Consider the following 27,063-nt stretch of genomic DNA (forward strand, 5'->3'; position numbering starts at 1 on the left):
TGCGAAAATTGTGAGTTCACGAAAACGTGCGCTTCCCTAACGCGGACGTGAACTGCAAGTATCTAGAAGTGATAATGTTCAGAAGATGAAGAGATTAGGTCCTATAAACAAATGTAAACATTGAGTGTATCCCTTTTACACCATATGTCAATGCCCATCGGAGTAAGCGGGATAAACTCAATGTTTACATTTGTTAATAGGACCTAATAAAAAAAAGTCTAGATATCGAAATCGCATTACGTTACTTTGACTCTTTTCTGTCATTTTGCTCAACATAAATTTAGAATCATTTGTTCTAGATGTCATGGGCAAAATTGTGGAAATGTATTTTCATACATCTAAAATTTGCAGAACACATCAGGTGCGTTTCATGTCCAGAGCAGAGATGGCAGTGGTTGGACTCAAACTCTACTTTTCAAAAATGAAGCGTTTAACGTTGAAGACGTCGTAGAGGTACGCCCCTTCAGTTGCCGAGGTAACTAACACACTGCTTCCAAAGAAGTGCATAACAAAGGAATTCAGCAAAGGCGCATCTTTTGGAAAAGGCAGCATGGAATAAAATCTAGTTGACAGTAGTTTATTTTGATTGAAGAAGTGTGAAATTTCTTTTTTGTTTAGAAATTTTACAGAACAGTCAATGTAATTATTTCCAGGTACTTAAAGTCTACGTCCGTGTTAGGGAAGTGTAATGTCAGGGTGTAAATTTATACAAATTAAGCAGCCAAAGATACTGCGTTGAACTGGGTTATGTTTGAGCATACAAGTTCAAAAAAGACATTCTTTCAAAAACTTTCAAAGTGAAACAACTTCTTCCCGTTTCGTTAACCTAGTCAGAGGTTAGTTGTTGGAAAACAACACATTTATTACTTGTTTTTTTTTGTTATATAAATAAGACGCTTCACTGCACTTATGATGCTTCAGACTACGACGACTGTTTTAAAAGATGCATTTCTTTTGCTACCATTTTTGTTTTCCTTTCTTCTTTTGTTATCTGTGTGAGATCCGAATTTGGGTAGGACCTTCCCGCAGGGTGTGGTGGAAGGTCCATCATGTTTCACTACACTGTACGAATCAAAAAGATGCGGAGGGGAGGATTATGCTGAGTTTCAACGCAACGGTCACTACAAAGTTCAATGTGGTGCGCGGTTGATATCCTTTTTTTTCTTCTACTATTTGTGGGGTTGTGTGTTTTAGGGTGTTGAGTGATTAAATTAATCCAGTTCTACGATTTCCACGGGATCATTCATGAACCGCTTTTGTGCTTCGTTCAGTATGACGCCTCGATTAGTGCCACTGCCTCCGGGTTGCTGGAATTGAATTTCAAAATTAAACAGGACGTTCTTCACCGTGAATACCGTGAGTCATCTTACCCCCATCTGTGCGTACCGGAGCTGCTCCTGCTCGCGCATGTACTGCAACTGGGTCATGTTGTACGCCGGGGTGGCCTGGACGCCCCCCATCATCATAGGTTGTGCCATCTGCTGAGGTTGCTGCTGCTGCATCATCATCGGGTTGTTATAGCCCATACCGGCGGCGGCGTACGTTGGCGCTTCCAGCTGGTAGTAAAGCTCGAGGAGGCTTTTGTACATCTGAAGGGATCAAGAAGAAGGAGATATTAGAGGGAGAGTTCGTCAGTTGGAACTAACGTCGCGCCGGATAGCAGTTATACCGATAGTTCACCATCTTTCATCTGCCGGCACAGTTCCTGCATGAGGAAGGGAATTAGGGTGGCAACTCGGGAGTCGTTAAAGGTGGGATTATCCTGGCGGGCCTTCATGTTGAGCAGCTTGAGCAGCACGTCGTTCCGGAAGCCAAAGATGTTGCTCGACGTTACGGGACCGTTACCTACGACGATAAAACAACACCTCAAAACATTGCCCAGCAAAGAGATCAAATTACTGGTAGACTCACCTCGCATTCCCATGTTCATGTTCATGCCCATGTTCATGCCGTACACCGCCCCGCCGTAGTTGGTCACCGGGGGCCGGTTCTTCTCCTGCTCAAACTCTTCCCAGGCCGCCTTACGTTCCTCCTCGTTGAGCGTTTCCTCCTCCTTGTTCTCGAGCAGCGAGTCGTGCTCGTGGTACTTGTACAGCAAGGTTTCAAACTTTTTCAACAGTTCCGCAAATAACCGATCTTTCGGCAGATTTGGCATCGGTCGCGCCTCCTCCGGGTCGATCATGTCGTACCGGTACAGCTCCTGCAGGTCGTTCTCCTTGTAGTGCCGATCGATTTGCTGCTCGTCGATGACGCGCTTCGAAATGGCCTGTTTCGTGACCTGTCGCTCGTAGATCTTCTCCTCCATCGTGCCCTAACATTCAAGATGAACTTTTTAAAAAACAAATTCCCATCTAAAACATTAGGTATTGCATTACCATCGCCAGGAACCGGTAGATGTAGCAAGGTTTGACCTGACCAAACCGGTAAACTCGGAAGATACTCTGAATATCGTGCGAGGGATTCCAGGAAACGTCGAAAATGATCACGCGGTTGGCGGCCACCAGGTTGATACCGAGACCGCCGGCTCTCGTAGAGATAAGGAACAATCTGTAATAGAATACATTTGCTTGATTGGTAAACTTGTCAAGACTGGAAATTTACATCAAAAAACACTTTTCTGAGATATCGTTACTTAAAAGGAATTTTAAAAACCTCTTCAAGATCGGAAACTTAGTTGGGGACACCGTGGAGATTTTCCCTTATGCCCTTAAAAAAAGGTGGAACATCTACACTTCCCTTCTTCCAATTCATTTGCGCGGTGGAGATAAGGAGCGGCTGGCAATGGATGGCTGTCTGTTGTCTCCAAGCAAAGCGAAGTTCATAGGCAAAATAAAATTCCAGTAACCACAATTATTGTTCATTTCGTTCTCAGAAATATGTCCATTAGCCCACAAAAGATGTCCGAATTTCCCCAAAAGGTATGTCCAATATACCTCTCATCATTTTTGTGAGAATGATTTGGAAACCTTTCAAATTTTGCGATAATTTTTTTTATCGAGATAATAATTAAAATAAATGATTTTTTTACGAATATATTATATATTCTCTTGGGCCAACCATGTTTTAAAACCATGCTTTAGGTTTTATTTCTGTAAAATGGTATACAGTAGTTGTTCGGTAACTGGGCGTTGTTTAACTGGGCTGCTTTTTAACTGGGCGCTCGATAACCGGGCCGTAGCCCAGTTAAATAGCAGACAAACGTCAAAAAACCAAAACAAACCGAAATGACCGAGGGGTTAATGGATGCAAAAATCATGTTCGACAAATAAAAAAAACTTTTTTCAAACTTTTATTTAATTTCAAGTCACAATTAAAGAAATATGAAAAGTAAGCATTGTAAATAAATTTGATTAACTTTTATTTTTATATTTCATCAGGAAAATATTATGCATCGGTGGTCCCCTCGTTATTTTTTGTTCAGCCCAGTTAGCGAGCAGCATTCGGTGACTGGGCTACGTTCTCAGCCCAGTTACCGAACAAGTACTGTAGTAGCTTTTCAATTTCTGAATCTAGTTTTTTTTTATTCAGAATGCTCATACTAACAAGTTAAATTTCTGTAATTATGTTATTTAACAATTTTAAGTTTAAAAAAATAATATTTCTTTATTGAATCTTAAAATTGCAAAAATTGCGAATTGCGAAAAAAATAACACAGTTCAACAAAAAATCAAATGTTTCTTGTCTCTGAGACGAGAATATGTGTTCCTAGTAGATTTTTGCCTGCTGAATCCGAATCCGGGTCCAGAATTGCTCCAAATGGTCCCAATTTTGAGATACACCCGTTTGAAATGTTAGTTTAGGCCAAAATTAGCTACTTTGTCCACTATTTTACAAAAGAACTATTGAATAAACAAATAAAACAATACATGTATCTTAAAGTTCACGTTCTCCCCTTTCTGAAACACCCCTGGTTTTTAAAATTTGATTGTTTCTACGCATATTTATAGCCATTTTAAAATTAGAATTTGACTTGCATGCAAGTTGGAAAAACTTGAATGAGACCAACTGAAAATATAATTTTAAAATGGCTATAAATATGCGTAGAAACAATCAAATTTTAAAAACCAGGGGTGTTTCAGAAAGGGGAAAACGTGAACTTTAAGATACATGTATTGGTTTATTTGTTTATTCGATAGTTCTTTTGTAAAATAGTCGACAAAGTAGCTAATTTTGGCCTAAACTAACATTTCAAACGGGTGTATCTCAAAATTGGGACCATTTGGAGCAATTCTAGACCCGGATTCGCATTCAGCAGGCAAAAATCTACTAGGAACACATATACTCGTCTCAGAGACAAAATCTTGTTGGACTGTGTAATATTTCTTTATTGAATCTTATATGCATTTTAGAGCATTTTAGGGTGGGTCTCGTGGCGCAGGGGTAGCGGCTTCGGCTGCCGATCCCGATGATGCTATGAGACGCGGGTTCGATTCCCGCCTTATCCACTGAGCTTCTATCGGATGGTGAAGTAAAACGTCGGTCCCGGTTTCTCCTGTCTCGTCAGAGGCGCTGGAGCAGAAATCCCACGTTAGAGGAAGGCCATGCCCCGGGGGGCGTAGTGCCAATAGTTTCGTTTATGCATTTTAGAGCATTCTTAATAACAGTTATTCTGCTCCAGTTTTTGAAATCCAAAATCTCAAAGCTTGCTGTTTTCAATTTTTTAGTTTGTAGGTTGTAATTTTATTTTTTTTGTAATTTTCCAATTCATCGCTAACATTTCAATAAGCGCTATACCTTACGAAAAGTCTATGTTAGTTAGCGAAGAATTTCAAATTATTTTTGAATCTTATTATTATCAAAATATTTTTGAATCTTGTATAAATTTTAAAGCAGTCTATATTTAGTTTGTTTATTCGAATTCAATTCAAATCGGGTTTATTGGTGAATAATCAAGATACAATGAGTTATTTTGAAGTGCATAACAGAGTTTTGGAGTTCCTTACAGCTGTGTGTTGCATCATAATCCATTTAGGAACAATTATTTCTTTAACTAAGGCACTAGCAAGAGTAAGAAAAAACTATAAAAAAAACTTACAGAAATTGCAAAGGAGTTTAGTTTGTTTATTGTTTTATTTATAAGCTCAAAATTCCTTAATTCGTGATTAGACCGGCGAACACATTTTTAAAACGTTTTTATCAACAATTCAAGGATTGAAATTAATTTTTTTTATTTAATAAATTTGGCACTTAAATTTCTAAATCTCAAACATTATTTTTAAAATGTATTTTTTTTTGTTTTAATTATTTAAAATGTGTATTCTTTTTTTTAATTTTATAGCAAAATGTGTAACTAATTGTGCAAAATTCAGAAATAAAAAAATGTCGATATCGAAAAACTGAATCATTTTTGTTGGCGAAGCAACCGTTGAATTAATTATTAATTAGAATAGGCTATGACTTGGAGTGCAGCAATAAAACTATTCATTCGTTGTCTAACCCTCGAACTATAAAGACCTACTGCCTTTAGGTTATGGGCCCAGACAGTCCGTAGCAACGGCTGTTTGGAGAAAATAACAGTTTGGAAGAAAATTTTTCACTCAAGAAGTTAACTGAAGAATTTGGAAGAAGTTTGTCCTGAAACGATGGCCGATGAAGAAGTCCGAGTTCCTGGCGCTGGACGAGGCGTGGCGGCGGTTCAACCTGGCGGTCAAAGGCTACCCGGAAGTTCCGTTTCGCTGCCGGTGAAGGAGGTGCTGCGTGGTTCGGAGAACTACAACTCCTGGGCGTTTGCCACGAAGATGGTCCTGATCAAGGAACGGACCTGGCGCGCCGTACGGGATCCTGTAGAAGGAGAACCGGAAGTGGACGCGGATACCTCGGAGCAAGCACTGGCGACTATCTGCCTCAGCATGGACCGGGGCCTACGTGGCATGGTCCAGAATGCGGCAACGGCAAGGGAAGCTTGGGACATCTTACGCAACACGTTCGAGGACAGCGGTTCCACCCGGAGGATCGGTCTCCTGAGAAAACTGACCGGGATTCGGTTGGTGGGAGCTGAGAAGGTGGAGGAGATCATCTGCCAGTCGACCCAGGAGTATGTGAGCGAGGTCATGGTGACCTGCAACCAGCTGGCGGAAGTCGGCTTCAAGGTCGACGATGATTGGGTGTCGAGTTTGCTGCTGAAGGGTCTGCCCAAGAAGTACGCGCCGATGATTCTCGGACTGGAGTCGTCCGGGGTCAAGCTGACGGCGGAGAAAGTGAAGGCCACGATCATGCAGGAGGTGAAGGTCGAGGCTGGATCGGGCTCGAGCGAGAGCGAGGGTGCCTTCTACAGCAAGCAGCGGCAGCAGAAGTTCAAGAAGCCCGTCGAGAAGTGCGATGTGAAGTGTTACCGTTGCAAGAGGCTGGGACACTACGCGTCGGAGTGCACGAACGGGACGAGCGCGAAAAGCAAGGAGAAGTCTGGTAACCACAAGGGGAACGTGACTTCGTTCTTTGCTGCGTTCAACGCGGTGGAGTCACCGGCAGGAGCCGGTGGTGACTGGATCATTGATTCCGGTGCGACAACTCATATGTGCCGGAACGAAGCAATCCTGCAGAACCCATCGAGTGTGTCGGCCAAGATCAATGTGGCCAACAACGCAGAGGTCGCCGTCGTCGCAAAGGGTTCTGTCAAGCTGGAAGCTGACTGTGATGGAGAAAACCGGGATCTGACGATGACTGACGTGATGTGCGTTCCGGACCTGGCGATTAACCTGCTTTCTGTAAGTAAAGTGTGCAAGAAAGGTTTTCGTGTGGAGTTCACGAAGGACGCGTGTGCGGTGCTGGACGCGAGTGACACGGTGGTAGCGATTGGTCGAGAGACGGACGGTCTCTACAAGCTCACAGAAACCAAGCGATCTCGTGCGAATCTGGTGCAAGCAGACGACCAGTTCGAGCTGTGGCATCGCCGGATGGGACATCTTTCTGCTAGCGGAATGAAGCGATTACGAGAGATGACGACTGGCGCGCAGTTCGACGTGAAGGACGGGCTGCAGTGTGTACCGTGCATCGAGGGCAAGCACCAGCGTCAACCGTTCAACGCGCGAGGGCAGAGAGCGGAGCGAGTCCTGGAACTGGTCCACTCGGACTTGTGCGGCCCGATGGAGACGGAGTCGATCGGAGGCAGACGCTACTTTTTGACCTTCATTGACGATGGCAGCCGCAAGACCGTCGTGTACTTTCTGAAGTCGAAGACTGAGGTGCTGGAAGCATTTCAAAACTTCAAAGCGTTTGCGGAGAACCAGACAGGTGAGCGGATCAAGCGGATTCGTACCGACAACGGTCGTGAGTACGTGAACCGCGAGATGGAAGAATTCCTGCGTAAGTCTGGTATCCACCACGAGAAGACCGTTCCGTACAATCCGGAACAGAACGGTCTGGCTGAGAGACGCAACCGCACGTATGTCGAGAGAGCGAGAAGCATGCTGTTCGACGCTGGCCTGGACAAGAGATTTTGGGCGGAAGCAGTGGCAACTGCGTCGCACGTGATCAACCGATCACCGGCGAAGGGACTGTCGGTGACACCGGAGGAGAAGTTCACGGGCAAGCGACCGGATCTGTCGCATCTCCGCGTGTTCGGGACCAAGTGCATGGCGCACGTACCGAAGGAGCGACGACGAAAGTGGGACAAGAAGTCGGAACCTTGCATTTTCGTCGGCTACAGCGACAACTCGAAGGCGTACAGGGTCTACAGCCAGAGGACCAAGTCTGTTGTGACAAGCCGAGACGTCATCTTCCTGGACGAGAAGTCGACCGGGACTGACGTTGCTTTGACGGAGCCTGCGGTCGGAGATGAAGAAATGGAGCTGATCGTGCCAAGTATTCCGATCCAGGTCGGTCCAGCTGCTGAAGAGGAAGCTGAGCTCGAAGAAGACGAGTCGGACTTCAGCGATTACGAGTCGGTCGAAGGCGATGCCGATTTGCTGGTTGAGGCGGAGGAAGAACCGTTGGTGCTCCCTCCACAACCAGAGGACCCACAAGTGTTGGTAAGGCGCAGTGGTAGGGAGCACGTGCCCCCAGGCAAGTATAAAGATTATGTGTGCAGTACCCTACCTGAAAAAGATTCCCAACCCAGACAGAACCGTTCCACCCTGATGATGGTCGAGCCTGACACGTACCGTGAGGCGATTGCTCGAGACGACAGCGACCAGTGGAAACGTGCGATGCATGCGGAGTTCGGAGCGCTGGTGGAGAATCGGACGTGGGAACTAACCGATCTGCCGAAGGGGAGGAAAGCTCTACGCTGCAAATGGGTCTACAAACTCAAGACGAACTCGGATGGATCTGTCGAGCGCTACAAAGCCCGCTTGGTGATCAAAGGCTATTCGCAGATCAAGGGCGTCGACTACAGTGAGACGTTCTCACCTGTAGTCCGGTACGCTACCGTCCGATACCTGATGTCGTTGGCTGCCAAGTTGGATCTCAAGGTGCACCAGATGGATGCAGTGACGGCGTTCCTGCAGGGTGACCTGGGAGAAGAGGAGATTTACATGGAGCAGCCGGAAGGATTCACGGAATCAGGTGCCCCCACGAAAGTCTGCAAGCTGCGGAAGGCGCTGTACGGTTTGAAGCAAGCCAGCCGGGTATGGAACCAGAAGCTGGATGCCGAGCTGAAGCGAACTGGGCTGAAGCGTTCGGCGTACGACACGTGCGTCTACTTCAAGCTGGAGGGCAACACGGTCCTTATCGTAGCTGTTTACGTGGACGATTTGTTGGTGTTCTCGAACAACCAGCAGTGGGTGACCAAGCTGAAGAAGGACCTGATGGCGCGTTTCCGGATGAAAGACTTGGGCATGGCGAGCAAAGTTCTTGGCATGCGAGTGACCAGAGGCGACGGCAAGGTGATGTTGGACCAGGAGCAGTACATCAACGAGTTGCTGCAGCGATTCAACGTGGCCGACTGTAATGCGGTCTCGACACCTGCTGATCCGACTCAGAAGCTGACCAAGGAGATGTGCCCGAGCACTGTCGAGGAACGGGAGCAGATGGCGAAAGTTCCGTTCCGTGAACTGGTAGGCGGACTACAGTATTTGGCGCTATCAACCCGGCCAGATATCTGCTACGCGGTGAACGCGGTCAGCCAGTTCAGCAGCAACCCAGGGAAGGCACACTGGATTGCGGCCAAGCGAGTGCTGCGGTACCTGAAGGGGACCAAGACGATGAAGCTGACCTACTCGAAGCACGGAGACCAGGGCTTCGTCGGATACAGCGATGCGGACTGGGGAAACGATCCCGAGACCCGTCGATCTATCACTGGCTACGTCTACATGGAGGCTGGTGGTTCGATCTCATGGAGCTGCAGGAAGCAGACCACGGTGGCGCTATCGACGATGGAAGCGGAATACATGGCCGTCTCAGCTGCTACTCAAGAGGCACTGTGGTGGCGCGGACTGCTGAAGGAGCTGTTTGGTGTCGCTCAACCGGTCACGATCCACTGTGACAACATGAGCGCGGTGCACCTGGCGGAGAAGGAGATCGGCTACTCGCCCCGAAGCAAGCACATCGATATTCGGCACCACTTTGTGCGCGAGAACGTCGAGGAGAAGCTGATCAAGCTGGAGCACGTCGCAACGGAGGCGCAGAAGGCGGACGTGTTCACGAAGCCGGTAGCTGTTGCGAAATTTGTTGAAGCACGGAAGGCTCTCGGAATTCACGGTTGAGGGGGGATGTTGGCGAAGCAACCGTTGAATTAATTATTAATTAGAATAGGCTATGACTTGGAGTACAGCAATAAAACTATTCATTCGTTGTCTAACCCTCGAACTATAAAGACCTACTGCCTTTAATTTTGTTTTTTACAATCAGAGGTAATTTTATTGATTTTTTTCTTCTTTTTTTTTACTTCTCACGTGGTTTAATCGAGGCAAATATATTAAAAAAAAAGGCATAGGCTCAGACAGAGATCAAATTCCAAGGCTACTATTCAAAATATTGAATAAAAAATAACAGAAAAATTTTGCTTATAAAATTTCGACCTAGTCTTCTTCGTCTTCACCACGACCGACTACCTGATTTTGACATTCTGCGTACGTTCGTTCCACACATAAACGAATGAGTGCTACGCAAAGTCACTCACACAGTCATTGACCTCCCTCTAGAAACGGTCGTTTGACATTCTACCGAGATTCCGATCATCTCTCCCATGATCGCATTCAAATTACTTCTGTCATCACGCAGCAAACACAAGGAAGAGAGAAACGAAAAAAGAGAGCATGCTGTTTCGTTCGGGCGGTTGCTCGTTTGTTTCGTCGTTGTGTTTACTACATTCGCCGACTGTCGCCAAGCTGTGCTATTACGATAGGCGCTGTGTGTCAACGATCAAATTTCGTTTTCGGAAATGATCGCTGTCAGAAAGTTCTTTCACATATCGAGCAGTCCCATGCGGTGACAGATCCCTTCTCAAGCATTGTTGAAAAATATCGAAGAATTTATTGCACCGGTTTCATTAAAATTTTAACTCAAAAAGAAAAGATTTGACCTCAAAATAATATGCTTTGATATTTTTTACTTTTAGAATAATAAAATTTGTAATTTTGTTAACTTTTTACTCAAATACGGATAATGACATTATTCAAAGCTGAAAGTTAGTTGCGATCGAAATTTGAAATAGATTTTTAAAAAATGTTCGAAAAACTTTATTCGACCTGAAAAAAAATTAAAGAAATAAAACAAAAACAAAGAACATAAAAAAACTTTTTAACTTTTACTTACTTTTATGGTTTTTTTTTTTAATTTAGCATTTTTTGGAAATTTTTTTTTTGTTATTTTCAATTTTTTTAAAAGTTCTTGTAAAAATTGAAGAAATTAACCAAAAACCAGTGTTGCGTTCCTCACGCGCTCACGCGCTCGTGAGCGCTCACTTTTCGCTCATTCGTGAGGAGGAGCGCTGCGCGAGCTAGCTCACGTTTGCCCGCGCTCACGTTTGCTCCGATTTTTTCAGCTCGCGTTTACTCCACGCTCGCGCTCACGCTCACGGAGCGCTCATTTTGGACGTGTCGCTAATCATTTGACGTTTTTGAGAAAGTTTTTTTTTCAATTCTAGATGGATTTTTTGCGTAAGGTGCAGTAGGGCTGTGGAAATATGATTTTGTGAACAAATTTTATGATATATGAATTGGAATAGCTCATTTTTATCAATCATGTTTTTAAATAAAAGGTTGGATTCGCAAGGGTCAAATAATTTTTAGACATACCGTTGAATGTATAAATATTTTTAGAATTTAAAGGATTTATTGTAGCAGAGAGGGGAGAAACTTACAAAACAATGAATTGATTCAAGAGGATTTATGCTTTGGTAAGTTCGATTCAAGGTTAAATGCTTGGTTGATTAAAATATAACATTAAACTGTTTTATGTACCTAATCAGTGTTTTGACTACATTTCCAGATTGCGGGTCAGAATGAGCTACCATTAAAAAAAGTTATTCCGTTTATTAAATCTTTCAGTGATTCAGTGATTAGAAACGGCTAATCATTTCTATAAGGTTAGTCTTTATTTAGCAAACATTTTAGAAAATAGGGTAATATTTTTGAAACAGTTCAATTTTAAATATATGCCTCAAAATTCCTAAGGGTTGAAATAACCATTTTGACTCAAATCAAATTAATTGTCAACATTTTTCACCACGAAAAGGTTGGCTCTTCTTCCAACAAGTGGATTTTATTCAACACTTTCGCAACCAAACCTCTGAAAATATTCAATTACAAGTTATACATGGTTTTTTGAACATGGATGATTGTAACTGTTTAAAAGATTATTTAAAAATTGATAAAATATACATAAATTGTCAATATTTTTGTACATAACAACAATACAATATGGATTTGATTTGTGAACAAACAGTGCATTTCTTCACGCCAATGAATGTTTTCATTATGAATTTAGTTTTTTGTTCCTTGTTCGAAAAATGTCTAGATTTTAAATAGAACGTAAATTTCGGTTCTCTGATCAAATCCATTTCATTGCCTAGTTTTGTTTATTTCGACCACTTTGTTGTTTGTTTTTGCTGCCTGTGCTGAGATAGTTCTAGAAACTTCGTTTCAAACAGGCAGATGCTTCAACAGGAAAAAACAACTACCTACTTTGGCTCACCAGCTTACGTGAGCGCAAAACGCTCCGGTGAGCGTAAGCGAGCACGAGCTACCTGATAAAAACTCACGCTCCAGCTGGAGCGAGCAAGCCTTCCGTGAGCGCTCGCTCATTCGCAACCCTGCCAAAAACAAAGAACTTAAAAAAACTTTTTTACTTTTACTTACTTTTATGGATTTTTTTAATTTAGCATTTTTTGGAATTTTTATTTTTTTTTGTTATTTTCACATTTTTTTAAGTTCTTGTAATTTTTAAAGACTTTTCAAATTATTTAGATTTTTTTTCAAATGCTTTAAATTTAGCATTTTATTCTTTTAGTTTTTTTAAATTTTATTTTAATTATTTTTTGAATGCTTGAATTTTTTTCAAACACATATCGAGATTTTCGGGTTGAAGGTAGATCGAGAAATTGCGAAAAAATAATCGCAATATTCGAGTATTCGTAGGATGGCTATGAAGCTATGGAAAATACAAGACTTAAGTTTGCTGATGCAGCTTTCCCTAGTCCCGGACACAAAGTGATATTTTCCCTCACGCTACTTGCCCGGAACGTCTTCAGGGAAACACGTAATTCCATCGGACAGCTTATGTTGGCATATCAACACTTTGACGTTTATTTACAGCTTTTTAAAGGCATTTTAAATTAAAATTAGGTCATAACTAGCTCAGTCAGCTCAGTAGGAAATGAGCAAGCAGGTTTTTATCGAAAGTTTTGCAACGTAAGTTGTTTAAATAGTTAAATCGACAACTTTTGATTTGATTCCTCGACCCCCAATCTTGAAACTTTAATCCTCATCCCATCTGATCAAACTCACCGCGCACGCGGATTCTTCGCGTCGTTAAACACCTTGCACGCCGTGTTGCGGTTCTCGATCGTGGTGGACCCGTCCAGCCGGAAGTAGTCCAACCCCAATGACCACGAACCCTGGTACTTGTCCAGCTCGGTGTCCTTCTCGTCGTCGTCGCGCTGCGTATTCTCGTCGACCAGCGCGAGGAAGTGCTCGATCACGTCCAGCGAGTAGAGCGATTGCGAGAAGACCAACCTGAAAATGGGTCACACTTTGAACTCCAGCGAAATGTTCGACCGCTTCGGACTTACAGCTTGTCTCCGATGGCTTCGCACTCTTTGAGAATTTCAAACAGCACTTGAAGTTTGCCCGAGTGCTCCAGGTTGTTCAGCTCCTCCTCCGGACACATGGACATCCACCACTCGGTAGGGTTCTCGTTCTTCTGCTCGACCTCCTGGACGTCGTCGTCTTCTTCGTCAGCTGGAACAAAATCAGTGTTAGAAGTCGTTCAAAACCACAACTTCTCGCTAAGAACCCTCACCCCCGGCATCCGGATTGTTCCGTGTACGTCGCGAAGGCGCCGCTCCGCCTTTGTCCGCCACACTGGCTTTTTCCTCCTTCTTGCTGTCTTTCTTTCCCTTGTTCTTCTTGGACTTTTTGCGGCTGTCGTCACTGTCGTCGCTCTCGGGTTCGCTCTCCGACTCGTCCGGTGTCGTTTCCGCCTCGCTGTCCTCGTCGTCCAGAAAGTCCTTCATCGAACCCATTGACTCCTCGTCGGACTCCATGTCGCGCTGAAATTGATAAGTATTCTTAGCATTTACTCAGATCTACAAGATGTTTTGATCTTACCTTCTTCTGCTGCATGTACTCGTAACGATCGCTGTTGTAACGCAACACCCTCGGGTGCGTCCAGATTCGCTGCAGGTTCTGGAAGTCGGCAAATAGGACGGACGCCCGCTTGGTTTCGTCACTCTGCTTGCGCGCCTGCGTCTCCATGTAGTACTGTCGGAAGAAACGAACCCCTCCGTTAAGCTCAAGCCACCAAACTCTCTCAATCTTAGCTCACCTTGTACAGCGTGACCTGCAGCGGCGTCAGCTTGATCGACACCACAAACTCCAGCTTGGGAGGGAGGAAGGGCGCCAGGACGGCGTAGTCCCGCCGTTGGACGCACCCGTCGAGCAGTTTGTGCAGCACGTGGGCTCGCTTCCGCATCAGCTGGATGTCGTACGGCGTCGAGTCAGTGTACTGGCCGTTGGTGATCGGGTTCACGAACCGGTTCATGTACTCGTTGTACGTGCCGAGCAGCTTGGGCTTCACGAACTGTACCATGCAGTAATCTGGGTGGGGATGGAAGGAGAAAGTTCGAATGGTCAATTGGTTTCTCAATACAATTCTCCAAACTTTGGAGATGTCCATACAATAGTGTTACGAAAACGTGCAGAAACCCGTACCTTGAGAAGACATTTGTTGGTCGATTTGGAATCTTCGGCAAAGTTGTACGTTATTTGTTATTAGGGCTTTAAAAACTTTAACCTTTGGTTACTTAAATATGACCTTTCAAAGAATGAAAATTAGGAAAAATTGATATTTCTTTTAGAATTTCAAATTTATGACTAACATTTCAAAAGAGTTTTAAACTTATTGTTTCTACCTTTTGAATTGTTAGTGGTGATTTTGAAATTCTGAATTTTTTTTTAGGAAGATACGATTTTTTTTCAACGTTTTCATTGTTTTGGCACCGAAAATTCGATCGTTTTATTTTCGAAAATATCGTCAATTAAAAAATGGGGGCTGATCTTTCAGAACTTCTAAAATCGATATGATAACACTTTGGCTATGGACATGGAAAAACATGTAGCCAGATTTTTTTTAGTTTCGTTTGGATGGTGCTCCAATACACTTCTCCCTTGACAGTTAAATATTTTTAAACTAAGATATCTTGATTTTAAAGACCTCCCATTTTGAATGCAATCTAAAATGCGTTGCGCTTTTTTGAGATATTTAAGTTTTAAAATATTTATTACTTAAATACTTAGTCCAAAACGCCAAAAAAGTTTTTTTTTTCAAAGTTCCAAACATTTTTTCTCTAGATCTTGTCCCAGAATGGCTACGATCGAAACATTGATTTTTGAAGGTTTGTTCAGATTCTTTCTTTTAATTTGGTCGTAGAATGCATAGATTGCGAGATAAAAATTGGGATTCTTCGACAAAGTTGCTTGGACTGACAAGTCCAGCAAACAACAAATTCATCAAATTTCGTTTCGTTTCGTTTTCGTTTTACGGAGCAAGGTGGGGGACGCGGCCTCAAGTCAGTCCAAGTCCGGTTTCTTGTGGAAAAAAGGGTAGTGGCCGAACTAGTATTGCATACCAAATGAACACCACCGGAAGATATAGGGGATCGGGAGGGGGGAGGTGAAAGAAAATTAGTGTTGATGTGAGTAGTAAGAACTTGGATGATTTGAGCAGTTACGGTAATCTAAGTTTAACACTGAATAAAGAAAATCTGAAATTGTGATTCAAAGTAAGAAAGCCCGGAATAAATTAAATTATTAGTTAATTAAATAAGAAAATGTAACTAATCGGAGATCTATACAAAAGAAACCTATGATGTATTCCAAATTTAAAGGAAATAAAAAATACTAGAGAAAAAAAGATGAAAACTAACTGCCGACCTGTCACGTCCGCCAATAGTCTTGTCGTACATTACAACTAGAAACAGATCTGCCAATGAAATGTTACACTTCGTTCAAATCAACTAATCATTTAAGTCCAATTATTCATCTACGGAAAACTATCTAACTTTAATCAACAACCTAAACTAAACTGTCTGAAAGTAAATTTAATCTCAAATCCCCGAATGTTTTATTATAACGCCAAATAAGGTAAAGGATCTTGTTTTTAAACCAGTCTTGCCGCTTCCAAAAACCAATAAACATAAATGAACAGTTCATAAGTTGAACACTAGTAATTAAGACGACTATTTCATGCCATTCATTTCATTAGGGCATAGAGCTTTGCAAACAATAGTGCATCTCTATTATACCTTATGTAAACTGTCATTTGAGTGAAGGAGACACACTCCTGTTCACAAAACCCATGCGCCCTTTTGAAATGTTAGGCTCCATTTGATCGTCAAGGCTCCAGTAGACCCTCGATTCGCAACAATGGTCGATACAACCATAATCCGAAAACCGTTAGTTCAACAGATTAACGAATTTTGTCCGATATCATCGCACTATTGATTGACCGAGACTCTATGGAAATTTTGACATATCAAAATGCTACGTAATAATATTTTTTTTTAAAATAAATTTCAAAATCTATTCTATCCTACAATGCCTAGAAGAGGCCTCTGTTTCTGTTGTGAGTAAGCGCTGGTTTCAGAGTTCATTTTTCAATTTAAAAGCACGCAGAAAAATATTTTGTAGAATCAGCCTGTACGAGGTTTGATTCAACAAAATTTTTGTTGAATATAATCAACGCCGATTTTGCGTTGAAACAAACCTTGATTTTCTCAATTCAACAAAAATCTTTTGTTGTTTTGAAAAAGTTGCTTTGACGTTTAGCGTTGATTCAACAAAAATCTTGGTTTTCAAATCAACAACACGTTTTGTTGATTCAAATATGCCTTATTTTTCTGCGTGAGGGGTGGGAGACGACTAATTTGCTTCATGAACTCTTACTCGGCCTTGGGACCACCTCTTAAGACACTGATGGCTCCTAGCTAGGAATTAAACCTAGACACAGCGTCGAGGCCCGCTTCGCATGGCAAAAATGTTGGCTGGGGGGAAGTGATATTATCACGAAATTTTATTTTAAAGCCAACATTGCTAACGGCGTCGAGGTCCTTACTCATGCCCAAGGAACAACAAATTCATCAAATTTCCAACAATTTTCCTACAAAGTTAGAATTGAAAAAAAAAACCCTAAATTCCAATCATGCCGAAAGTTGTCCCTTTCTATACGCAATAACTCTCCTGAAGACACCAAAGCTCCAGAACGGCATCATTTTTTTTCGGAAAATTCATTTTCCACTTAATTTGACGATTTGAACCACTGCACAGTGGGCGAAATGGAACCCAAAATCGGACTTAATTGAACGCGGCTGGTTCCCTGGTATGAAAAAAAGTGGAAAAAATCCGGGGAATCGATTAGTGATGGTTTCATCCACCGCACGTTACGCAAAGGGTCCATTTTGCCCCAATTCCCCATTTTTTACATTTTTTCTTGAAAATCGGTCTGTATTTAGAGCGGAGGCTTTATGCGGCCATCCAAAATGCACTTAACTTATGTGAAAATGTCCCAGGAATCCAGTAAAAATAACCAATTGCACCGCAAAAATCATCTAGGGTCCATTTAACCCCAATTCCGCTATAAAAGCATTTTTGGCCGTTTTCAAATGTTAGGTCCGATTTTACAAATCTGAAAATATTTTTATCGAAAAAATCAGACAATTTTACATAAGAATGACGATTTGCACTTGATAGTTTAACAAATTTATGTTGCCTGAGCTCTAAATACAGACCGATCTTCAAAAACAAAAAAAAAATGTAAAAAATGGGGAATTGGGGCAAAATGGACCCTTTGCCGTTTCGTGCAGTGGATGAAACCATCACCAATCGATTCCCCCGAGTTTTTGCCTTCCTCACCTTACTGAGGAAAGGCTATAAAATCACTTGAAAAATGAACTTCTTAATTCGACCTCGTAGACCTACCTTCACGTATACCTATCGACTCAGTTTACATAAGAAACACTATTTGTCATACCAGGGAACCAGCCGCGTTCAATTAAGTCCGATTTTGGGTTCCATTTCGCCCACTGTGCACTGTGTCTGACCTTTTTACGATTTACTTGTAACCCCTTAAGCATTCAACATCAGTAAAATAGTTTCACTGTCGAAATAATTCAATGCTTCATTTTTTTTTCAAAGTACAGCGAATTTGCAAGGAAAATTTGCGCTTCTTCAACACCTACGGGTAGGTCAAGTACATAAAAAGCATACAATTGGCCACTGAAATAGCGCTTCCCTAACACGGATATAAATTTCAAATACCTAGAATGCATACAATTTGTAAGGAAATTTACACTCACATAACTCATAATTGATTTTTAGTACCTCAAGAGGAACTAAACTAACAGGAATTACGTTATTAAACACCATTTTGTTTCACTTATTTTGTATACCCGTTGTAAATCGATAAATCATGCCACTTTTGATAGTTAAACAAAACGAAAGAAGAATACGAACTACACGGTCTGCAAAGCCATCGTACATCAAAATTAGTATTAAAGTGATTAAGATTTAGATAGAATAAGGCTTTCTAGGCCCAGTGAAAAAAATATAATTTAACTCAAAAATGACGAACTCCTCGTCATAGTGTCCTGATGCAAACAATGATCGAGCTGTAGCTGTCACAGCCCTGCGAAGTATGTTGGCTGACATATCGGGCAGTCAGTCAAATAAACCAGCTAGAAGTCGCTTGACAAAAAAATTTTGCTAGAAAGAGATAGGAAACCTGATGCAAACAAACGTCCAGCTGTCATATAAACATACTTTGAATGTGTTGGTAAATTTCTGACTAGAAAGCCTTATAGAAGTTAAATTTTGATTCTCTACAGTTCTTTTGTCATTGCGGCTGAAAATTGCTGCCGCATGTTGAGTTAATCGCTTCTCTGCCGAAATATTTACGGTACCGGAAAACCGTCATGATCATTATAGTTCTCGCTGGTTTCCAGTCCGGTTCCAATTCCGATTGAATTCGTGCATGCCCTAAAGGATATTGACGATTTCTGAAATCAATGCAGGCATTCTTCGTCAGTGGTGACTGTCCGTTTCCGTAAAGGCCGAGAATGAGGTCACCACCCTTATAGCAGAACACCATTGAGAAATTGTATGATGGAAGGTAGGCACTTGAAGTTCACGTCCGTGTTAGGGAAGCGTTCATTTTTCGAACAATAATTCTCCACTTACACTCCTTCATGTTGTTCTGGATGGGCGTTCCGGTCAGCACAATCCGCCTCAGCGTCGTAATCCGGTTGACCGCCTTCGAGAGCGACGTCTTTTCGTTCTTCAGCAGATGGCCCTCGTCGCACACGATCAGATCGGGCCCGGGATCGATCAGCGAGGTTGACAGCGATTCGCGCACCTTCTTCTTGATCCGGCCGGTCGTCTGGTTGGACAGGTTGCGGTACATGTCGTACCCGAGCACCATGACGCCGCCCTCGTTGTGCCACTCCATCAGCTGGTTCGCGCGGACAATGTTGTTTTTGTATCTGAGAGGGAGATGGCGTTTAATTAAGGGATCGTTTCTTGGAAGACTGTTCTTACTTGGAGATTTCATACACTTCGACTTCGGTGCCCTTTTTGACGTGCTTCATCCAGATCCGGAATTCGTTGACCCAGTTCAGCACGGTCGAGAGCGGACAGATGACCAGAATGCGTTCCACGCCGGTCGACTCCGAGTTGGAGAGCAGCGTGTGGCACAGCGTGACGACTTGGAGTGTTTTTCCAAGACCCATGCAGTGGGCTAGGATGCAGCCGGAACCCTTGCTGTTGCGGGCTCGTTCGAGACTTTCGAAGCACGCGTCGAACATGAACTTGATACCGTTGGCCTGATGCGGTTTCAGCTTCTTGACCAGCGTCTTGTCGACCTCCAGCAGCGGTTCCTTGGTTTCCTCGTCAAAGTCCAGCACCAGCTGCTTGAGCTCTTTAACCTCTTCCGGTTTTTCGTCGTATACCTGGTTATACAGCTTCTGCCGCTCGGCGATACGCTGCTTGCGTTCCCGCTCCTCCTGTTCAGCCTCTTTTGTGGTTTGTTCGAGTTTGGACTTTTTAAGAATCTTGCGAATCTTCTTGCGACCCTTGGTTGGCGAATCCTCTTCGCTGCCCGAACTCTTCTTTTCCTTCTTGCGCTTTTTCCTGCAAAATAGACCACATTAGAAACAGATTCAAGTAAGATTCAACCCCAAAACTAACTTCTTGCCACCATCGTCGTCATCGTCCTCGTCGGACGTCGACGAATTTCGCTTGATCCTCGAGCGCTTCTTCTTCGGCGGTGTCTTCTCCTTCTCAAAGTCATCGTCCGAGTCGGATTTGTTCTTGCCGTCCTCCTCCGACTCGGCCGCCGCTTCCTCTTCGTACTCCGAGGACGAGTTCTTGACCACCTTGGCAGCGGGCCTGCCGCGTCCACGACCAGAACGCTTAACCGGAACGGCCTCCTCCTCCTCCTCGTCTTCTTCTTCGTTTTCCGATGACGAATTCTTGATCACCTTTGCGGGTCGACCACGACCCCGTCTGCCGGTCGTCGCCGCTTTCGCGGGCTTTTCCACCTCAAAGTCATCGTCGTCTTCGTCATCGCTTGCGACGACCTGCGTGCGCTTGGAACGTCCCGCCATTGTCGTAGTCTTCTGTTGGGGGGAGGAAACGAACGGAGCCCAGGCTCACATTATAGCAAACAAAGGACATCTGGTCGAGAGCAGAACCCGCCGGGTTCTGCTCCCGATCAAATTGATCTACAAAAAATGAACCCTGAAAAAAGAAGTAACGTCACAGCCGCGCAGCAGCACATTACGTTTTTGGGAATGTTGTCTTTCTTGGTCGCGATTTTCGCGATCGGTTCGTCGGAATCACTTCCACTGGACAGGGCCACCGTAGGGCCACTCTTCTTCTTCTTACTGTCACTTGACCTCGACTTTGCGCTTGCTTCTGCCTCTTTTGGTTTGCTCGGAATTGCCGACGACGCCGCCGTAGCGGCCAGCTTGGTAATCACGCGGTTTTCCACGTCTAGGATGGCCGTCAGTTTGTACTGGCGCTTGATCGGTTCCAGATTTTCCGGTAGCCGGCTTACCTTTACACTCAGCGGCTTGCATCCCTCGGGGAGCAGTTTGGCGGCTTTGGCCTTGCTCTTGTTGGGACCGCTCAGCTTCTTTTTGACGACCGGCGCCGCGTCCTCCTCCTTCTCCTCCTCGTCTTCCTCATCCTTGATGACGATCTTGGAGGGTTTCTTAGCCGCTCGTGACACCCTTCGCTTGATCGGAACATCGTCCTCACTCTCCTCATCGCTTGATATATTCTGTACGCTTTCGTTGCGCGACTTTTTGGCCAGCGGCTGCTCGTCGTCCTCTTCGGTGTCGCTGATCTCGATGACGCTCGCGTCCTTGCCCCGTTTGTTGGCTCTTTCGGCCGCTATCCGGGCGCCGATTTTGATCTTCGGGATTGGCGTCTCATTGGTCGCGAGTAGACTTGGCCGCATCAGCTTTTCGATGGACACCAGTCGGAGAACCTTTGCCGCGGCAGTTTCCTCCGTCTTGACCTCGACGATCGGAGCGTCGTCTTGGGCTGCCGACGAGTCTTTCTCGCTGGTGGGCGAGTCCTTCCCATTGTTGTCGGTTGTTCCGTTTTCGACTTCGACCGGTTCCTCGGTTCCGTTCGGAGGGGTCACGTCCTTGCTGGTTGAGGAAACCTGCTGCTGGTCGTCCCCTTCCGACGAGGAGGTCGAATTTTTGCCCTTGCGGGACGTCTTTTTTGTTCTCATCTTTGAGTTTTTTTTAGTACATTGTGACTTGGTTCTAGATTCAAAGTACAAATCTGCAATTAAGAGAACAAAACAAAATGGTTATACTCAAATGGTAAGTCTTCAGTACAATATTGGAGTTTTTTTTAAAGGTCCAAAACCAAATTTTCAGTTTTTGCTTTTTGGGTGTTTTTTAATCCCTCTGACTCAAGGTGGCTTCAAAAACTTAAAAATTTGGTTTATTAGACCTCTTAAAAAAAAAGAAAAGAAAGAAAAAACTCCAGAATTCTAGAGTTTTTTAATAGGTCCTATACTGCCGTTCTACGAATAATTGTCCCATGTCATTTTTTGACGATTTTGGCTTTTTGACATTTTTAAGTTTAGTTTGTCGTATACTTCGCAATTCGCAATTCTAAATTTTCAGTGTAAGAACGGGCCTTGACCGATCTTATGCACTAGGTTCCCGACGAACACGCACTGCCCTTACACCTACATCTGGGGCGATTAGGGACACATAGGACGGATAGGAACCCACGGGACAATAATGCGTAGAAACTCAGAAATTGGTCGAAAAATTTCAATAGCGTTTTTCTCAGTTGCACTTTTTTGAACAAGGTCAATTATGCGTAGAACGGTAGTATAAACATATGAAAGACAATAGTTTATAGATGGAGTTTTTTTTAAAGGTCCAATAAACCAAATTTCCAGTTTTTGCCTTTTGGTGGTTTTAAAACCGCCTTGAGTCAGGGGTATTAAAAAACACCCAAAGAGTAAAAACTGAAAATTTGTTTTATTGGACCCTTAAAAAAAACTCCATGTAAGGCCTAAAAAAAACTCTGGAATTAAAAATTAATATCTCAGCCCAGAAACACATAACTTTCCCTCCTGATTTTGCATGTGAGTAAAATTCGTGCCAAGTTTTACAGTCCAGACTCGATTATCTAATGGTTTAGTATAGATCAACTAAATGGTCGCAGAAGTCTTAAGTCCCACAAAAAAAAAAAAAAAAAATAAGACTGCGGATAATCGATCATGGACTATGAATGGGCCGCTATGTATTTTTAATATCTTGACAGATACGTATTTCGTCTACTACTTGCAGACTTCATCAGTGTTCTGTTCTCGACTAAAAAAAAACTTCAAGGCTTTCGGATAATCGAGTCTGGACTTTATGTTTGGATTTTACGATCGATTTGGTGTCTTCGTCAAAGTTATAGGTTATGGCTAGGACTTCGAAAATCGATTCGCAATTTAGTACCAAAATCAAATCTAAAATTATGTTTTCAATCCTCGGCCATATTGCACCATTACATTTTAAAACAATTCCGATTCAATTAGTTCGCAAAACAAGTTCTCTAAAAAAAGATATCTGTTTCTGCTCCATATAAACAGAGATATGCCCAATTGTTTCGAATATAACGTGTAATTTCTGGATTTAATTCAATTTTACATATTATGTTCATGATCTAGCTTTTAACGGGTATTTCGACGGACAGTGCCCTGTTATAAGCCCGATATAGATATTCCGATATTTTTTGTTACGATTCAGTTTTTATTAATTTTTGAACGGAGGGAGAACTTTTAAAATTTTAGAATTTTTCTAGTTGGAATATTTTATGGTTGACTTGTTTTATGTGATTTTGCCCATATTTTTAAAATGTATTTTATCAGTGGTCAACTTTGGCCTTGTTTTTTTTACTTACATTTCCTATGTTTTAATTAAAAAGTATGCAGTAATTTTTGTAGTGTACCAGACTAAACAAAAAAAAACATAAAAAATAGAAAGACAAAATGTAATAATAGGAGGCCTAATACTCAAAAAAAAAAAAAAAACTAAACAAAAACTAAACAAGATAAATGCAAATTAAAATACTAAAAATCAATCAAGAAAAAACAAAACAGGAGAAGTAAAGTTTTCGTAGAACAAAAGTTGCCCAAAATTACCTTCTGAACACGAGAAAAATATATTGGAAGCATAGTAACCTACGACCAGTTGACCAGTTAACATAGTTACCTTAGTTGTTGATTGGAAATAAATGTTCATTCTCGTTTCAAACCTCAAACCCATTGGACGTGTTTTACCCTGCTAAAAGGTTATGGGCCTTCGCACAAAGCCGAGAAATTTTTTCAAGTAGCGGACAAGTTTTGAAGATGCCTAGAACTCGCCGCAGTGGAGGAAGCTTTCCGGAAGTTGCACCAAATGGAAACGGTGGTTCGGAAGTAGCTGCAGGTGGAAGCGGCAGTGGCCAAGGTCCGAATGGATCCGGACAAGCGCCAAACGGAAACGGAGCAGCTGGCAACGGCGGGAACGGAGCCCCGCTAGCCCAAGTTAGGAACGTTCGGGTCACGAGTTCGGTGGCCATGCCGGCGATCGAGAAGCTAAAGGGTCGGGAGAACTACTCGACGTGGGCGTTCTCGATGCGGATGACTCTGATCCGCGAGGGCAGCTGGCCTGCCGTGCGACGAGCGGAAGGTGACATCGTAACGGAGGACCTGAAGGAACGGGCGCTGGCTACGATCTGTCTGGGTGTTGAAAACACCAACTTCGGTCTCATTCAGGACGAGGAAGACCCGAAGGAAGTCTGGAGGAAGCTGGCGGCTTCGTTCCAGGACAAGGGATTGCCGAGGAAGTTCGGTTTGCTCAGGAAGCTGACGTCGATTCGCCTCGAGGATTGCGCGAGCGTTGAAGAGTACGTCAACGAGCTTATGACGACTTCTCACAAGCTCACTGCGATCGGTTTTAAGGTCGACGATGACTGGATGGTAGCTTTGCTGTTCATGGGACTGCCAAGCTACTACGAGCCCATGGTCATGGGTCTGGAGGCCTCGGGGGCTGCTCTGACACCGGATTCAGTCAAGGCCAAGATCCTGCAAGACGTGAAGCACGAGAAGGGGCCGACCAACGCCGGATACGACAGTGCATTTTGTACCAGGGGTACAAGTTCGAGTCGGACCAGGGAGCCGCTGCAGTCAAGACCAGAAAAGCGATGCTTTGTATGCGACAAGCCGGGACATTTTGCGGCCAAGTGTCCAGAGAAGCAGATCGAAAAATCGAAGCCAATAGCCTGGTTCAGCACGGACACGACGGATGGTGTCCATGCAGGCGCATGGTATTTGGACTCAGGAGCATCGTGTCACCTAGCAACTTCGGAACAGAACTTCAACGGAGAGGAGTCTGTGCAGTTCGTCGTTGGAACGGCGAACAACGGTTCGATGACGGCGGTCTCAAGAGGAAACGTGGCATTGGAGTGTCCAGACGGTAGCTTGGACATTCGCGGAGTGCTGAAGATCCCAGACCTGGCCTCGAATCTGCTCTCGGTGAGTACAATCTGTAAAGAGGGCCACATGGTGATCTTCACGGCAAAGCAGTGCAAGATACTGGATGAAGACGGTAAGCAGGTCGCTTCCGGGCGAGAGAAGGGCGGACTGTATCGATTGGCCGAGATGAAGCTGTCGCCGAAGATGGACGAATCGGTCGTGTGTCGACCGGAGAGGGCGTTTCTGGTCAACACGGCGAAACTGATGGAGAAGACGGCAGAACCGGTTGCAGAGGATGAGCAGTCCGGCACGAACGATCGGACCGTTGCGGTAGACGGTGATGGTGAAGCTCGTGGGGAGGCTGGCCTTGCGCTCCCGCCGCAACAAGATAGACCCGTTGACACTTGTCAACAAGAGACGAGGCACAGCGGCCGGGAGCGCCGTTGTCAAGGCAAGTACGATGACGTTTGTTCCGGTACACTTTCTGTCGCGGTTTTTTATCCACAGCCTGCTACAGTGAAGGACGATTATTTCTTGGAGGACGGTCCACTGAGTGTCGAGGTCATGCGGCGACCTGACTGTGAAGCTGGGAACGGACCCAATCTCGACGGCGGAGCTGATGCGAGAGGTCAAGCAGCTGCCGTACGTGAACCAGGAAGAGGACGAATGAGCGAATTTATGGTTCCGGCGTTCAAGAGGTTGCTGTCTATCGCGCTGGACGAGTTTGCCGACGTGGAATCCTACGTGGACGAGTTCATGGCACTGGCTCGTGGTCTAGAGGATAACGGTTACGTGATTGGAGAACCAATGCTCGTGGCGTTGTTGCTGATGGGACTGCCGGTGAGCTGTGATTCCTTGGTCCAGGATGTGGAGAGCTCGAATATGTCGCTGGAGGCTGCGAAAACTCGGATTCTTCGGGACGTTCGTATGATGCAGGAGGAGTTCGAAGGAAGTCGGATGGCGCGTGAGTCCGCCGAAGGGCTAGGAGATGGAGGCGATACCGATTGAGGAGGAGTCAGAGGAATAATCGGGTTCGCCGCTTAGTCCGTTAGGGAAGTTTTTTCAATGGTCGTAGTTTAAGGAGGAGTATTGGAAGCATAGTAACCTACGACCAGTTGACCAGTTAACATAGTTACCTTAGTTGTTGATTGGAAATAAATGTTCATTCTCGTTTCAAACCTCAAGACTACTGGACGTCTTTTTACCCTGCTAAAAAAATAAAATTTAACTGAATCGTCTTTTCTTCATATTTAACATGGACGATATTTCAGATTCAGATTAAGTTTTTTTTATTGAAGGAAGGGAGTGATGAACACCCTAGATTGTCTTAGTTATTGTGTTTCAATCCAGTTTAACTGAATCGTCATATTTAGATTAGTTAGTTAGATTTAGTATTGATATTTGTTAGTTTATATATTTTGGATTAAATGTAAATTTCCGGATAGTTCCCTTTGTGACATGATACATAGTTTAACTAACAAGTTATTGTACCTAACAAAACAACAAATTACAAATATAACAAACTCCATGGATGCATCGTTAATACGCTTTTTGAGAACCCACAGAAAAGAAGATTTTTTTAAATTATGTCAATTAAGACTTGAAACTTACATTTTGAAAGAACTGATAAATCAAATTTTAAAAATTGAATCACATAGTTATTAACTAATCGTTAAAAGAACAGAAAATAAAACTTGAGTGGAATTGAACATAACTGTAAATATCGTTTCTTTTCTACTCTGAAAAAAGGTGCAATTAAATCTATGCTTCTTGTAGCTTGACATAAAAAGTGCCCACAAAAAGCAAGAAAGCTGCAGCTTCACATATGATGCGAAATCTCTCTCCTCCTCCTCCAAAGGTGATGCTGTGTTGGTGCACTTGGTTTAAGTGTGTGCAGTGTAAAGACTGTAGCTTCGCATGAAATTGTTTGCAACAAAAAAAAAGACAAAAAATAAAAAGAACGCAACACAAATTTGCAAAACTTACCCAACGCCTACCGCGGGAGCGCTTCCGTTACGCGAGTCCCCCTATCCGTTCCCGCGTACTAAAACCGCACCGGAAGCCGGAATTTATCGCGCAAAATTCGCTTTTTTCTCCGGGGGAAAAAAAACGTCAAAAAATTCAATTCACCACCACCGCCGCGCCACACACACTCTTCCCTGGAATATTGACCCAAGAAATTGAAAATGCTCCTCCACCCTGGTTCCAGCAAAGACGGGGCGCGCAACCTCCTTCTCCTCCGGGGGAAAACACTTTAAACTTCCGGAATCCGTGTCCCGCACACTGGAGCACACAATCCTGTCGACGTAATGGCGTACGGGAATCTTTTTTTTTGTGCTGGGGCAATATTCCGACGACGACAACCGGAGAGGCAGAAGCAAAAGCAGCAGCAGCAGCCGTCTAGAGGTTCGCTTTTTACAAGTATCTTTTGAC

General features: G+C 43.7%; 1 protein-coding gene across 1 annotated transcript; it reads right to left on the reverse strand.

The window, feature by feature from the left end:
- Positions 1–982: 982 nt before the first annotated feature.
- On the reverse strand, positions 983–27,063 carry LOC120426559 (transcriptional regulator ATRX homolog). The gene is made up of 15 exons (XM_039591325.2): positions 26,617–27,063; positions 20,431–21,446; positions 19,836–20,266; positions 19,188–19,778; positions 18,831–19,132; positions 13,924–14,195; positions 13,707–13,859; positions 13,399–13,648; positions 13,169–13,337; positions 12,885–13,112; positions 2,376–2,547; positions 1,912–2,311; positions 1,670–1,845; positions 1,371–1,589; positions 983–1,307 (listed from the first exon to the last, which is right to left on the reverse strand). The coding sequence occupies exons 2-15, from the start codon at positions 21,391–21,393 to the stop codon at positions 1,212–1,214; spliced, it is 4,422 nt and encodes a 1,473-aa protein (XP_039447259.1). The 5' UTR covers positions 21,394–21,446; positions 26,617–27,063; the 3' UTR covers positions 983–1,211.

This window comes from Culex pipiens, chromosome 3, assembly GCF_016801865.2.
Source record: "Culex pipiens pallens isolate TS chromosome 3, TS_CPP_V2, whole genome shotgun sequence".
In the NCBI taxonomy this organism is placed as follows: domain Eukaryota; kingdom Metazoa; phylum Arthropoda; class Insecta; order Diptera; family Culicidae; genus Culex; species Culex pipiens.